A 14,601-nucleotide genomic window follows, 5' to 3' on the forward strand; every position below is an offset into this window, starting at 1 on the left:
TATTTCTTTTGTTCATAATTTCAAGAAATTTTTCCACCTGAACAGGAAGACACCAGAAAGTCTGAGATGATGCAATCTTGTGTGCATTCATGGTCAGTCTGAATGGTTCAGGTGAATTTATTGCAGCCTTTAAACTGTAATAATATTATTGATCATTTTCATCATCATCATCATCATCCGGACCTCCTTTCCCACCCTAGAGCAGGATGAGGAGTAGCAACTTCCAGACAGCCCAAATGTGACCAAATCCAATGGGCCATGCTTCGAATCACTCACCATTCAAGCCCCTGGAATCCTGGCTCTGTCTGATACACCAAAAACATTCATCATGTTCTGTAGCTTTGTATAAACTTATCCGATGGAGTCAATCCGGACGCTGTCATGTTAAAAAAGGGTGCCAAATCCCTGATCATGCGTTTCTCCTCACAATATTCATCCAGCCAGCTCAATCTCTTGTCAGTCCCCTAGCCTCACCAACGTCCAAACCTCTCTTCCTCACACACTCATCCACCATATCCGTCCACCTTCTCCTTAGCCTACCTCACCTCCTCCCTCCTTCAAATTCACTCAGATATACCTTTTTCACCACTCTGTTGTTATCCATTCTCTCCACATGACCATACCATCTCAGTACACTCTTCGATTCTAGTGTCCACCGACTTCCTCACTCCACATCTTTCACGAATCACATTATTTTGTATCCTATCCACTCTTTGTACTCCACATACATTCCTTAGCGGTCCCATCTCCACTGTTCTCACTTTGGACAATTCATTTTCATGCCACACCATAGTCTCACATCCATATGTTAAAGTTGGCACTAACATTCCTTCATGTAAACCTCATGCAGCTGCAACACTCAAGCCTCTGTTTCATATCAAGGCCTTCATTGCATCAGCTACTTTCCTTGCGTGGATCACTCTACTTTCCACCTCTTTTGCACATTTTCCTCTTTTCCATCACTGTACCCAGGTTTTTGAACTCTTTCACCAATTCCAGTCTCTCTCCATTCACTAACATCACCTTGGAAGTCACCTTCTCTCTCAAGAACCATCATTTTACTTTTTTCTGCATTTACTCTCAAGGCATAATGCTCACAAACATCAAGCTCTGCACTATTCTACCAAGTTCTTGTCCAGTATTTGCAAGTAGTACTGCATCCTCAGCATACAACAAATTTGAGATATTCCATCCATCACCTTTCATAACCAATGCCATCCCCCTCTCCATTACTTGTCTTTTTACTTCTCTCATCACCCCATCCATATATATATTGAACAACCATGGGAACATCACACAACCTTGTCGCATACCCACACCAGTTGTGAACCATTCACTTAGGTGCCCATTTACCCTTACACATGCTTCACTACCATCAAAAAAATTCATGGTGGTACCTAGCAGCTTACCATCTACACTGTACATACGCAAAACCTTCCACAATCCTCCTCTGTCTACTTTGTCGTTTGATAATACTGTACAGTAATCATCCATCATCATATGGACCTCCTTTCCCACCTTATGGCAGGGTGAGGAGTAGCATGTCCAGACAGCCTAAGTTTGCCCAGTCCAATGGACCACGCTTCCATTCACTCATCATTAATGCCCTCGGAATCCTGGCTGTATCTGATATGCCAGAAACACTCACCACATTCTGTAGCTTCACATAAACATATCCAATAGAGTCATCATCATCATCATCGAGAACTTCTTTCCCACTCTAGGGCAGGGTGAGGAATAGCAACATCCAGCCAGTCCAAATATGCCCAGTCCATGGGCCACGCTTCCATTCGCTCACCATTCAAGCTCCTGGAATTCTGGCTGTATCTGATACGCCAAAAACATTCACCACGATCTGTAGCTTCACCGAAATGTATCCGATAGAGTCAGTCCGGACGCTGCCACGTTAAAGGGGTGCCAAATCCTTGACCATGTGCCTCTTCTCACAATATTCATCCAACCAGCTTGATCTCTTGTCAGTCCCCTAGCCACACTGACTTCCAAACCTCTTTCCTCACACACTCACTCACCATATCCCTTCACCTTCCCCTTGGCCTACCTTGCCTCCTCCCTCCTTTAAATTCACTCAGATATACCCTTTTCACCACTCTATTGTTATCCATTCTCTCTACATGACCATACCATCTCAGTACACTCTCATTGCTTCTTGTGCCCACAGACTTCCTCACACCACATCTTTCACGAATCACATTATTTCGTATCCTGTCCACTTTCTGTACTCCACATACATTCCTCAGCAGTCCCATCTTCACTGCTCTCACTCCTGACTTTTCATTTTCATTTCACACCATAGTCTCACATCCATATGTTAAAGTTGGCACTAACACTCCTTCATGTAAACCTAGTGCAGCTGCAACACTCAAGCCTCTGTTTCTTATCAAGGCCTTCATTGCACCAGCTACTTTCCTTCCTGGTGTCACTCTGCTTTCCACTTCTTTTGCACATTTTCCTCTCTTTTATGTCACTGTACCTAGGTATTTGAACTCTCTCACCGATTCCAGTCTCTCTTCATTCACTGTACCATTGCATTGGGAGTCACCTTCTCTCTCAGTAACCATCACTTTACTCTTTTCTGCATTTGCTCTCAAGGCATGACACTCACAGACATCAGCAAAACTCTACACCAGTCTGCTAAGTTCTTGTCCAGTATTTGCAAGTAGCTTTGCATCATCAGCATACAACACATTTGAGATATTCTATCCATCACCATTCATTACCAGTGCCATCCCCCTCTCCATTTCTCATGTTTTTGCTTCTCTCATCACCCCATCCATATACAGTAAAACCTCGATATAACAGGCTTCAATAGACCAGAATTCATTTTTATCGGACTTGAGGAGCTACTGGACTATATTCCTATGCATCAGAAAAAAGTCCAATAAAGCCAGAAGCAGTCCGGACTGCATAACCACTTCAGCAATGTTCACCACAATAAGGTAAATAAAAGACATGTTAATCAGTGTACAGTACAGTATTATTATACATATATTATACCATTTGATTAATGTAGTGTAGTTATAACACAGTACAGTAGCACAATGGTAGTCAAAACAGTTTAAAAACCGTTCATGCACTCCAGACTAGTGTCTGATATATAGGAAAAAGTCTGGATTAGCAGGGGGAAGTCCAGATGTCACTTTTATCGGAATTTTGCATTTTTCGGAATGGTTTGGGCCCCATTTAGTCCATTGTAGTGAGGTCATACTGTATATATTGAACAACAATGGGGACATCACACAACCTTGTTGCACGCTCACACTGATCGTAAACCATTCACTTAGATGCCCATTAACCCTGACACATGCGTCACTACCATCATAAAAACCCTTGATGGCACCTAGCAGCTTACCATCTAGACTGTACGTGAGCAAAACCTTCCACAATCCTTCTCTGTCTGCTGTGTTGTATGCTTTTTCCAGATCCATAAATACCATAAACACCTTATAGTCCTTCTCACAAGCCTTCTGCACTATCTGTCTCACTGCAAATAGTTGATTCACAAATCCTCTGGCACCCCTAAAGCCACCCTGTTCATCACTCAATAGGACCTCTGATATCACTCTTACTTTCTGTATAATAATTCTTCAATATACCTTCCCTGCCATACTCAGTAATTTATGCCACAGTCATTCTTGCCCTCACTTTGCTCACCTTTATTTTTGTAGAAGGGTAGAGTCACAGCCTTTTTCCACTCCGCTGACACATTTTCACTCATCCATGCCTTCTTACAGTACATATCTCCAGCAAGCACTTCATTCCACTCTCTTGACTACACTTAATCATCTCTGCATACGCCTCATCAACCGCAGCTGCTTTCTTATTTTTTAGCCACTTCACAGCACTCTTCACCTGTGCAAGTGTCACGTTTCCTGGCACTGCATTCCTTCTCAGCACCCCCCCAAAACCTTTCATCAGGCTGTCAAAATATTTTCCATCTGGTCCTTACTTCATCCCCATGGGTTAATAGTCTACCACCTACATCCTTCACACTTCTTTCCACTTTCACTCCTACATTTCCGCACGTCTTTCCAGAATAACTACCTATTTTCAGAGTAGTTTGCAATCACCTTTCTTCCTAGATCATCATTTACCTCCTTTTTCCCCTTCACTAGTCTCTTTATGTCCTTTGATTGAGTCAGTAATAATAATAATCATCATCAATCATCATCATCATCGTCGTCATCGTCGTCGTCGTCGTCGTCGTCATCATCATCATCATCATCATCATCATCATCATCATCATCATCATCATCATCATCATCATCATCATCATCATCATCATCATCATCATCATCATCGTCATCATCCCACCTTAGAGCAGGGTGAGGAGTAGCAATTTCATCATCTAATCCATCCTTACCCCGTGAGGAACTTGATGATGATAATAAGTGCTTTATTTTTTTTAATGTCTTTTCATTGTATTTATTTTGCTTTGTATATTATTATGATTGCTAATATGTTTGTGATTGGTATTTGGGTGGAATTTACAGCTGGGTAGGTGGTGGGATTATTATTAATTGGGCATTAATGGATGTTTTTTGTCACTGTTAATCCACTAAATTGATTGTTTACTGTATTTACATTATAACAAAGTAGGCAAACCTTGTGAAAAGCAAATTTAAGGTATTTTATTTACAGCATTTATATCTAGATATGGAAAAAGGCCTGTGAGGTTTATGGTGAAGGTATATGGAAGAGTTTGCATATGTATGGTGTAGATGGAAACTGTTTAATGGTGGTATTGTTGTTGGTGTTGGTGTTGCTTAACCCATCGACCACAGGTAGGCAACTTCCCCTATAGGGTCATCCCTTGGCTTCCCTACATAATTAATGTGGTCTGCATCATAGTGTGGCCTGTGTTGTGCAGTGTTTTGTTATGTTGTGTTGCCCTATTCTGTGAGTGGGGCACATGTCATTTGATTCTATCTGTCTGTCTGTCTATCTATTGCCAGAAACCTGGATCCCATAGGGGGTGGCCACAAACAAATTGCCTCCATGTTGCCCTATCCAATGCCACTTCACTGCCTTGCTTCCAGCTCACACCACCCTCTCTCATATACCTCACCACTCCATCCCTTCAGCTCATCCTCAGCCTCCTTCCCCCTCTCCCCCTCTCTACCTCACTCACTTACGTTCCCTTTGTTAGTCTTTCCTTCTCCATCCCCTCCACATAGCCAGACCACCTCAGTGTATTTCTCCTAATGCTTTCTAGTCACATCCTCATCTGCACCACAGCGCTCCATCACTTCCTCGTTTGTCAGTCTGTCACTTCATGTAACTCCACATGCCCCTCTCAGATAATACCCAACCAAAATATAAGCAGCTGGAATGCTGGGTGATGTCCTGATCAAAGCCTGGCTAGGTAAATTCTTTCACCTCTTCCTAAGCATACCTCTGATGGGCTGTTGGGGGGAGAGGGCTTTTAGTTTGGTATTCTGATTGAGGTGTTGTATTGCTGTACTCGTTGTTGTTGTTGTTATTGTTGTTGATCAACCCCAGTCTGTCTGGCTGAGCAAATCTGTCAAATACAGGCAAGCAGTCACCACTACAGGGCTGTCCTGTGCAGCTGACAGTGTTATAGTGAGGCGTGGGGAATAGGGTGGAGTTTGGTTCCTGGATGTATGCTGCATTTGCATCTTCCACTTCATTAATTGGGACACCATAGCAGGCTCCACTTCATCTAGTACAGTATTTGCTAAATGGTTATCATCATCATCATCATCATCATCATCATCATTATCATCATCATCATCATCATCCAGACCTCCTTTCCCACCCAAGGGCAGGGTGAGGAAAATGGTTATCACCCGGCTTTATAAATAGTTCCCTAGGTTACAGGAAACTCGTGGGCATGTCACTCAGTGTAGAGCCACCTGAAGTGGAAAGAAGTGTACAGTAATAAAAAGTGACAGGAAGAAAAATGAGAAGTAGGAAGAGAGGTCAGTCATAGAGATAGAATGAGAAAGCAGAAAGAAGAAATAGGCATTACTGCATCAAGTGAGTGGGAAATGGTCACCACTACTTACCACCAGACCCGTGAAATGACTGTGTAGATATTTATTTATTGCTAGTGTAGGAATGTCTGGATGTGGGATGTTGAAGAGGGTCTGATATTCTTTTGTGTGGTGATTGTACTATGTGCCTGTTTTTGTTGTGTTGATCAGTCATGTAATGATGGATGTCATGTGTTATTGCAGGCTCCCACCTAGAATTATATAACTTTTGTCAAGGTATTCTCTAACAGGGAGAACCTTGGATTCAAAGTGTGAGCTGTGAGAGTCATATTGGAGCAGCAAGTGATGGTGCATACGGTATTGAGTAGGGTCAGCAAGGTATTGTAGTGGGTGTTAGATAGGATGGGCCTCATTCTGGGGAGGCATAGGACATTAGTAGTCTGATAGGTTGTTTGTAGAGTAGGGAGAGTGTTTCTTTTGGCATGGTTAGAGGATGGAAGATGACAATTGGGTGTGGAATGTGAGAGTTGTGAACGTTGATGGTAGAGTTGTGAGAATGTAGACCAAAAAAGGCCTGGGATGAGGTCATAGAGTGTGATGTCAGGGACTAGTGACTGAATAGGGAGGCTGCCAGAGATTAGGCTGTATGGAAAGATGCCATTAGGTGGACCAAGGCCAATGCATGCAAGAATGTTGGAGCCATCATAAATGATATGACAAATACAGTTAGTGGATTATGGTAAAAATCAGTAAATGGATAAGTTAGAAAGTTTAAAGCATATACTATGTTGTGCAAAGAGAAGCTTTACTCACTTGTGAAACCTAGCAAACATCCTTCTAGTGGTCAGTCACTTGATGTGTAGTTTCTTGTGCATTTTCAGGGGGGCAGGTTGTTTTTATCACAACCATTTTTATTTGTAAATTTATCCTATATAAATGAGAAGATGACACTAGCACTTCTGTTTTACAGCAGCAGACATACAAAGTTTGCCACAGTGGGTAGAGTATGGTATTTAATGGAATTTCTTATATTTTCCAGGAATAGGCTTGTGGTCCTAGGTTGTGAGGAAATACTTCTTTTTCCCTCCCATTGAACAAACTAAATCAGCAGCTATTAAATTGAGCTTGCAGACTTGGGGGACAAAGTGTCCTGTTTGTTCTCCTTTTCATACAGTATTTCCACCTGCATGTTATGTCTACTTTTCCCCTTCTGACTTCATACTACACTTATTAGGTGAACACATGTTTAGTAATACAGTACCATATTATGTGACTGTTTATATTCAATGTATGTGAGTGAGTCAGAAGCTGGAGGATGCACATTAGGTCAAGTAGAAAGTGGATAGATATGGTAAGTGAATGTGTGGAAACGTAGCATTTAGAGGTTGATGAGGCTACTAGGGAACTGACAATGAGATGAAGCTACTTGGGAACTGACAATGAATTGAGCTGGTTGGAAGAATTTTGGATGGGGAAGTGTATACCATGTGTTTGGCCATGGTTTTTTTCCGCAGTAGTGTGATATTTATCAAATTGACTCTACGTCAAGTGGGGTTGGTGGAGGATTAGTGCCCCTCCCTGTAAAACAATTAACTCTAAGCCCTTGGCCACCCTGTCTGGGATACATGGCGTCTGGCAATGAATGAATGAAATGAGACTCTTGCTGATCAGTGATGATAAGAATTTAAGTGTGGATATTTATGCCTCTAAGGTGAAGTCAGGATTCTGTGGGCATGAATGTTGAGTGAATGAATTTGTGGCATATTTAACTGGGCAGACTTTATTTAGTTCACCCCTATTAGCTTTTATTTATTTATTTTTTTTTTTTTTTACCCCTCTGGACTCAGTCTCACCCCATCCATCCTTTGCTAGGAAGAGGTTGGGATGATGACAGTATGTGCAGTGTTCATTGTTTGTGTATGGTATTCAGTTGAATCCAAGTATAAATGGAAGACCTTCGTACCTGTAAAGTGTTTTGTGAGTTGTGTTTTTCTTTCTGACCAGACAAATCCTAAAGACATTTCAAGCAATAAACACAGCATAAGACAAGATAAGCCATGCATGCTTGCCTACCAAACAGATTTGACCAAAGAAGAACATAAACATTATAGTATATAGGGAGTCTTATGTACAGTTATGTAATATAGTTCATAATACAGCAAAGAAGATAGGTGTTTGTAATACACCAGTAGTTAATGACTGACATCTTCCCTTATCATTAGCTTTTCATCCGTTCATCCATTATCCAATCCTACGTCGCCACATGAGGAGCGTAGGAGCCTGGGGCTAGGCAAGTTGGTGCTGGCATTTAAGATGAGAGTGACCAGCCTTACTCATCCCTGAGAGGCATTATGTGAGCAATAAATCCCAGCCACCCCTTGGATATAAATATCTGTTCTTAATCTTTTTTATACTTCTCATACTGATGCTTTGATCTTGTACTGACTTACAGTATGCCTTGGCCAAGATATGCATACTGGTTCTGCCTTGGCTCAGTGTCGGGAACTGAGTGGTGACCAGAGGCGGGAGCGAAGCAGTGAGCGTGGTCATCAGGTGGCTGCAGTCACACCTTCCCTTGACTCTCCTGGTTCAGATGATCTCTTGGTAGACAATGAAGATAGGATATTAGGCAAGGTGAGTGGTTGGTGATTGTTCCCTCCAGGTAGTAATTTCCATGCATGTACAGCTAGGACTTTTAAGTTGATCAGCCTCTTCCTTCATATCCCTTCCTGCCCTTTGTTGATGGGATTAAGAGCTACAGGATGAGGGCAAAACCTGCACATTATTCCCTTCTGCCTCATCCTGCCAACACACCCTTGGCTTCTTTTGGAAACAGGTATTAAGTTTAGCCAGGCCTGGTAGCTGTTTGTAAGGATTCAGATCAAAATATGCATAAATTTGTGAAGGCTGTTTAAACAGTAAAGACATTTATAATGTAATATGCAAAAATAATCTGTTGTAGAAATTGGAGAAGTGTTGCTAGAATGAAGCTAGAATATTTCACATAGTTATGCCGTTTCATGCCATGTCATGTCACAGTATGGCAGAGGTGTATACATTCTTGTCAGATTCTGTTAGATAACAAGCCTCTATATGGGCATTAGTTTAGTCCATATGAATGATTGATTCTGTTGCTTGGTCTTGATATGAATATGCTGGTTGTTGTACACTGCATGAAATTTATATAAATACATTAATTGTAAAATGGAAATAAGGATTTGATATGACTTTTTTTTTTTTTTTTTCCCAATCTTCCTGCTTATATATTATTTTCCAACAAGTCTTTTGTACTGTTAGCATCTCTTACTGGTTTTATTTTCTGGCCATCAAACAAGTTAGCATGTTTGTAGTAAGAGAGTTGAAGGTAGGGTTTGAAGCATTAGTGCAATTGTAGATATGGTGATGGTGTAGTTGGCTTTGGGTGCTTTAATAACATTTGTGGACATTGTGCATGACTGCCAATTTTTTAAAGGCATAACATGGAAAACCAACTCATTTAATACAGGGTGATTCACTATTCTGAGGCCCCAGAATAAACCCAATATGTACATTTTTCTTGAACAGATTTAAAAGAAGCTTTGTACAGTACAGAGAGTAGACGGTAGCACCAGTTGAACAGGGCAGTACTTGCAAGGTGGATGGAAAGCTGATGATAAGGAGAGCTGAAACTCACGTTTCATCAGCCTTCGGGACTAGCTTCTGACCATCCCCCTTTGCTGAATTTTTTCAGTGTTTCATCAGCCTTCAGGACTAGCTTCTGACCATCCCCCTTTGTTGAATTTTTTCAGTGTTTCAGGAACATAGATAGTAGGCCAGCATATTCTCTTATACAGTTTTTTTCTAATGTCAACACCAAACAAAATGTGCATTGCACACCACACTTCCATTTCTTTATAATGTATATATATACCGGTACATATACAGTATATATATATATATATATATATATATATATATATATATATATATATATATATATATACAGTATATATACAGTATATATATATATATATATATATATATATATATAGATATATAGATATATATCTATCTAGATATCTAGATATCTATCTATATATATATATATATATATATATATCATCATCATCATCATCATCATCCATCATCCGTTGAGGTCCACTGCAGGACTGTCCTATCCCTACTGAAGCAGGGATGATACAGCCTATGTATCTCTACCCAGTGGCTCAGGCTGTCTGTTAGAGACAGTATCTAGGGTGAGAAGTGCTTGTGAGTGTGAGTGTTATTGTAGTGTTGTAGTTTGGATATGTGTGTAGTCTGTGAACCAAGTGTAATCGGTCCGCCTTAAGCCAACTGGGTGCAAGCATACTAGTATGCGACACTGGTTCAACTACAGCACCCATTATGTTCGCCAAAGTGGTCAGTGGCTCAATGAATGCTTCCCAAAGATTTTACAACTCTGGCAGGAGGCGAACCCGTGTCCACCAGTGTGCGAAACGCGCACACTATAACTGTACCACAGAGGCTCCGTGTATAATATAGATATATATATATATATATATAATATATCCATCCATCCATCATCTAATCCTACATTGCCCCATGAGGAGCGTAGGAGCCCAGGGCTAGGAAAGTTGGTCCTGGCATTTAAGATGAGAGTGACCAGCCTCACTCATCCCTGAGTGGCATTACGTGAGCAATAAACCCCAACCATCCCTTGGATATAAACCTTCACCGGCTCAATTGGACAGGAGCACCTTTATTACCCACTAAACCACCAGGAGCCAAAATTTGGTTATATGGTTACCACCCAGCATAGTAAATGGTTTCCTGGTGTACAGGAAACCATGTGGCTTGTCACTCAGTGTAGAGTTACCCACAGGCAGAAGGAAGAGAAAGAATGAAGGAAAGAAAGGCACAAGGGAGAGTGTAAAGTCACTTGCAGGCAGAAGAAAGAGGAAAGAATGAAGGAAAGAAAGACGGAAGAGGATGGATGGAAAGAAGGATGGAGGAGAGGAAAGGGCAGACACCCGAGAGCAGCACTACATCAAGTGAGTGGATGGTGAGTGCCATATACATATACATATATATATATATATATATATATATATATATATATTATATATAAAGTGAGTTTTACGCCAGGTACCCCTTTTTTTGGATAAGGGCTAAGGCGTTGCCTCTGGGTAGAGGACTTTGGTTTGGAGCGTGTAGCATTTTATGACCGGATGTCCTTCCTGATGTCTACCAATGACCCTTGGGTGGATTCGATCTTTCAACCCTTCGATCAGAGCGGAGCGCTCTAACCCACTGAGCCACGGCTGATACATATATATATACTGTAATATACTGTATATACCCGGTATATATATATATATATATATATATATATATATATATATATATATATATATATATATATATATATATATATATATATATATATATATATATATATATATATATATATATATATATATATATATATATATATATATATATATATATATATATATATATATATATATATATATATATATATATATATATATATATATATATATATATATATATATATATATATATATATATATATATATATATATATATATAATATATATATATATATATAAACAGTCTTGGTGTCCGGGGGAGAGAGAGAGAGGGGGGGATAAAAGCCATCACCATCTGCCTGTCTCCAGGTGATGGTTGAGAGAGATGCATGGAACCACTGTCTGACTCACTTCATTTCTGCAACATTTGTGGCCTTTCCTCAAATTTTCTGTTTGTTGGACACTGCTTTTCTTCCTCTAAACCTCCCCTTCTCTTCTTTACTGAGAATCAGCTGACTGAGGTGACTGATAGCAAACCCTTCTCTGTATCCCACTCACTTCAAAGCTAAAGGCAACTGTTGTGTATATGTGTGCACCAACATATCTTGCTCTTGTTTTCCTGAACTGTATTATTCATGAGTCACTACTCTCAGCCTTTGGCTGTTCTCTTATTCTCTTACTAAATATGTCTGTGCTCTTTACTTATCCCCTCATTCTGCTGAATATGAAAAATTCTTTAACCATCTGACTTTTAAGGTGGAAAGCATCCTGTCTGCTTCATCTTTCTCTGAAATCTCCATGCTACATAATTTCAATGTTCACCACCACCTTTTGGTCTCCACTTGTTTCACTGATCAACCAGGTGAACAAGCCTATGTGTTTTCTGCCCTTAATGCCCTGGTACAGCGTGCACAGCACCCTGCCCGTATCCCTGACCATGTTGAAGAGAATTCCAATATACTTAACGTTTTCCATACAACTAATTCTTCTGTCTATGATGTTAATTTTTTCTTTCCGTTGGGCTCCTCCGATTACAGCCTTATCACCTTAACCTGTCCCACTGCTCCAGTAAGGCATGTGAACCCTCCCAAAAAGTGGCACTTTGGCATTTTGGAGCTGCTGATTGAGAGGCCATTAGGCAGTACTTCTTTAATTTTCCCCGGAATGATATTTTTTTCCATGGCTGAGAGCCATCTGAGTGTACCTCGTGCATAACAGAGGTTATTCTCTTAGGCAAGGAAGCATACGTTCCTTTCTCTCATCTTGTGACTCATGAAAAAAAAAAAAAAAAAAATGTATAATCATGCATTTTCTAATGCTGTCCACAACAAGGAGAAGGCCTTCAAAAGGTACTGGAGCCAACCCACCCCTGAATAACATCTCTTTTTCTGTATCTGCCTGGAATCCTGGTAAGTCTGTCTTTCATTCTGCTAAAAATAATTTCATCCATATTAAATTATCTGAACCCTCCAGATCAGATCCTTCCTGCTCCTTCTGGCTCCTTGCCAAAAACCATTCTAATGACTTTACTTCATCATCCTTCCCTCCTCTTTTCTACTCTGATGACTCTATAGCTGTTTCTTCTGCTGATAAAGCAGAACTCTGCACTTAGACTTTCTCCTCCAATTCCACCTTAGATGAATCTGGTGCTGTTCCTCTGTTACTTCTCCGAGTTCCTCATGGCTGACATTAAAATGTCTTCAGTTGGTGTGTTTTCTGCTATCATTGGCCTCAATACTAACAAGGCATATGGGCCTGATGGGGTCCCTCCTGTTGTCCTCAAGAACTGTGCTTCTGTGGTAAGTCATCCCCTGCTAGTGGGGGGTTCACCATTGACAGGTTTGCATGTTCACGGATTTTTCTCGGAAATTATTTCGAAAATTCACAGGAAGGTATTTCCTGCTTTTTCCACAGCATCAGCCATTCCTAGTGGTTCATAAGTGACTTTTTTGCATGTTTTCTGTGAGAACTACTGTCCTGTACAATTAAACTGTGCAGTTACCCTGTATAGGTATGTGCTGTTCAGCACAGGGCATCAGTGCCCTGCAGCACTTGGTATTTCTGAACACAAATCTGTCACTTTTCTCTCAATGAAAGCTTGCTTGTGATTAGCTCCTAGTGTAGTGTCCCTTATTATCTGCCTACGTGTCTTCTTTCTCTCTATCCTATCGGCCATTCAGAGTGAGAACTCATTCATGTGCCACCGCGCTCATTCTCTCTCAGTTTTTCTCATGCTGTTCCTCTCATGGGTTGTGCGTTGTGTGTGTTCTGCATGCCATTATGGCTTTGTTACTCAACTCCTTTTTTATCCCTGTGAAAAATGGGTCCTAAGTCCACTGCTCAGGGTGCAGTTGCTGCTAGGGAGCCTAAGCTCCCCCATCAGTGATTCTCCAGAGCTCAGCTTGAGTTCATCATGTCGTTCAGCACAGAATATTCATCATTCTTTGTCCATCAAGTACTGCACGGCAGACTCATCACCATCATCGCATGGATGAGTACAATGCACTGTACCCAAAAAGGCTTGTGGATCATCCTGTTCTTTCATTTGAGGAAGTATTAATGTGCCATAAAATACATTTACGGGTTTCATAATGGGCCTGTAGGTAACGAGAATAGTTAAAATAGTGAAACCAGTGATTTTGTGGAAGGTACAGATTATTTGCAGATTTCACCCATTCACAGGAGGGGCTGGTATGTAACTCCCCCGAATAGCGGGGGTTGACTGTACACCGTGCTTAAGTAAACTCTTTCACCTTTGTCTGTCAACATTTACTTTTCCTTCTTGCCGGAAGTTTACTCTCATTCAGTCTTTTCCAAAGAAGGGTGACTGTTTCCAGCCCTCTGACACTCGCCTAGTTGCTTAACATCCTGTATTTCTAAAGTTTTTGAATCAGTTCTTAATGAAAATTTTTTAAAAGCACCTCTCCCATTATAACCTTCTTTTCAGTCATCAGTATGGGTTCTACCAGGGACACTCCACTTGTGATCTTCTCACTTTCCTTTCAGACTCCTGGTCATCCTTCATTTGAGACTTTGACAAAAGCTTTGCCATTGCACTTGACATCTCACAGGCTTTCGATCATGTCTGACATAAATCTTTAATTTCTAAACTGCACTCGTAAGGTTTCTATCTTTCTGTCTGTGCCTTCATTTTTAGCCTCCTTTCTGGTTGTTATATTGCTGCTTTTGTAGATGGCCACCATTTTTCTCCTAGGGCTATCAATACTGGTGTTCCTCAGGGCTCTGTCCTATCACCAACACTCTTCCTTCTATTCATCAGTGACCATGTAAGCTGTACATCTAACCCTATTCAC

The 14,601-nt window shown here is 40.8% G+C and overlaps 1 protein-coding gene across 1 annotated transcript in view; it reads left to right on the forward strand.

Annotated features, from left to right (window-relative positions):
* LOC145390415 (uncharacterized) overlaps nt 1-14,601 on the forward strand; it is a 168,205-nt gene that overhangs the window by 128,760 nt on the left and 24,844 nt on the right. Inside the window, exon 15 of the mRNA XM_080265347.1 lies at nt 8,428-8,609. Coding sequence (XP_080121473.1) covers nt 8,428-8,609 — 182 coding nt within the window. The remainder of the gene's footprint in view (nt 1-8,427; nt 8,610-14,601) is intronic.

The sequence above is a fragment of the Coenobita brevimanus genome, chromosome 14, assembly GCF_032717465.1.
Source record: "Coenobita brevimanus isolate Jiangsu-jjx chromosome 14, ASM3271746v2, whole genome shotgun sequence".
Classification (NCBI taxonomy): domain Eukaryota; kingdom Metazoa; phylum Arthropoda; class Malacostraca; order Decapoda; family Coenobitidae; genus Coenobita; species Coenobita brevimanus.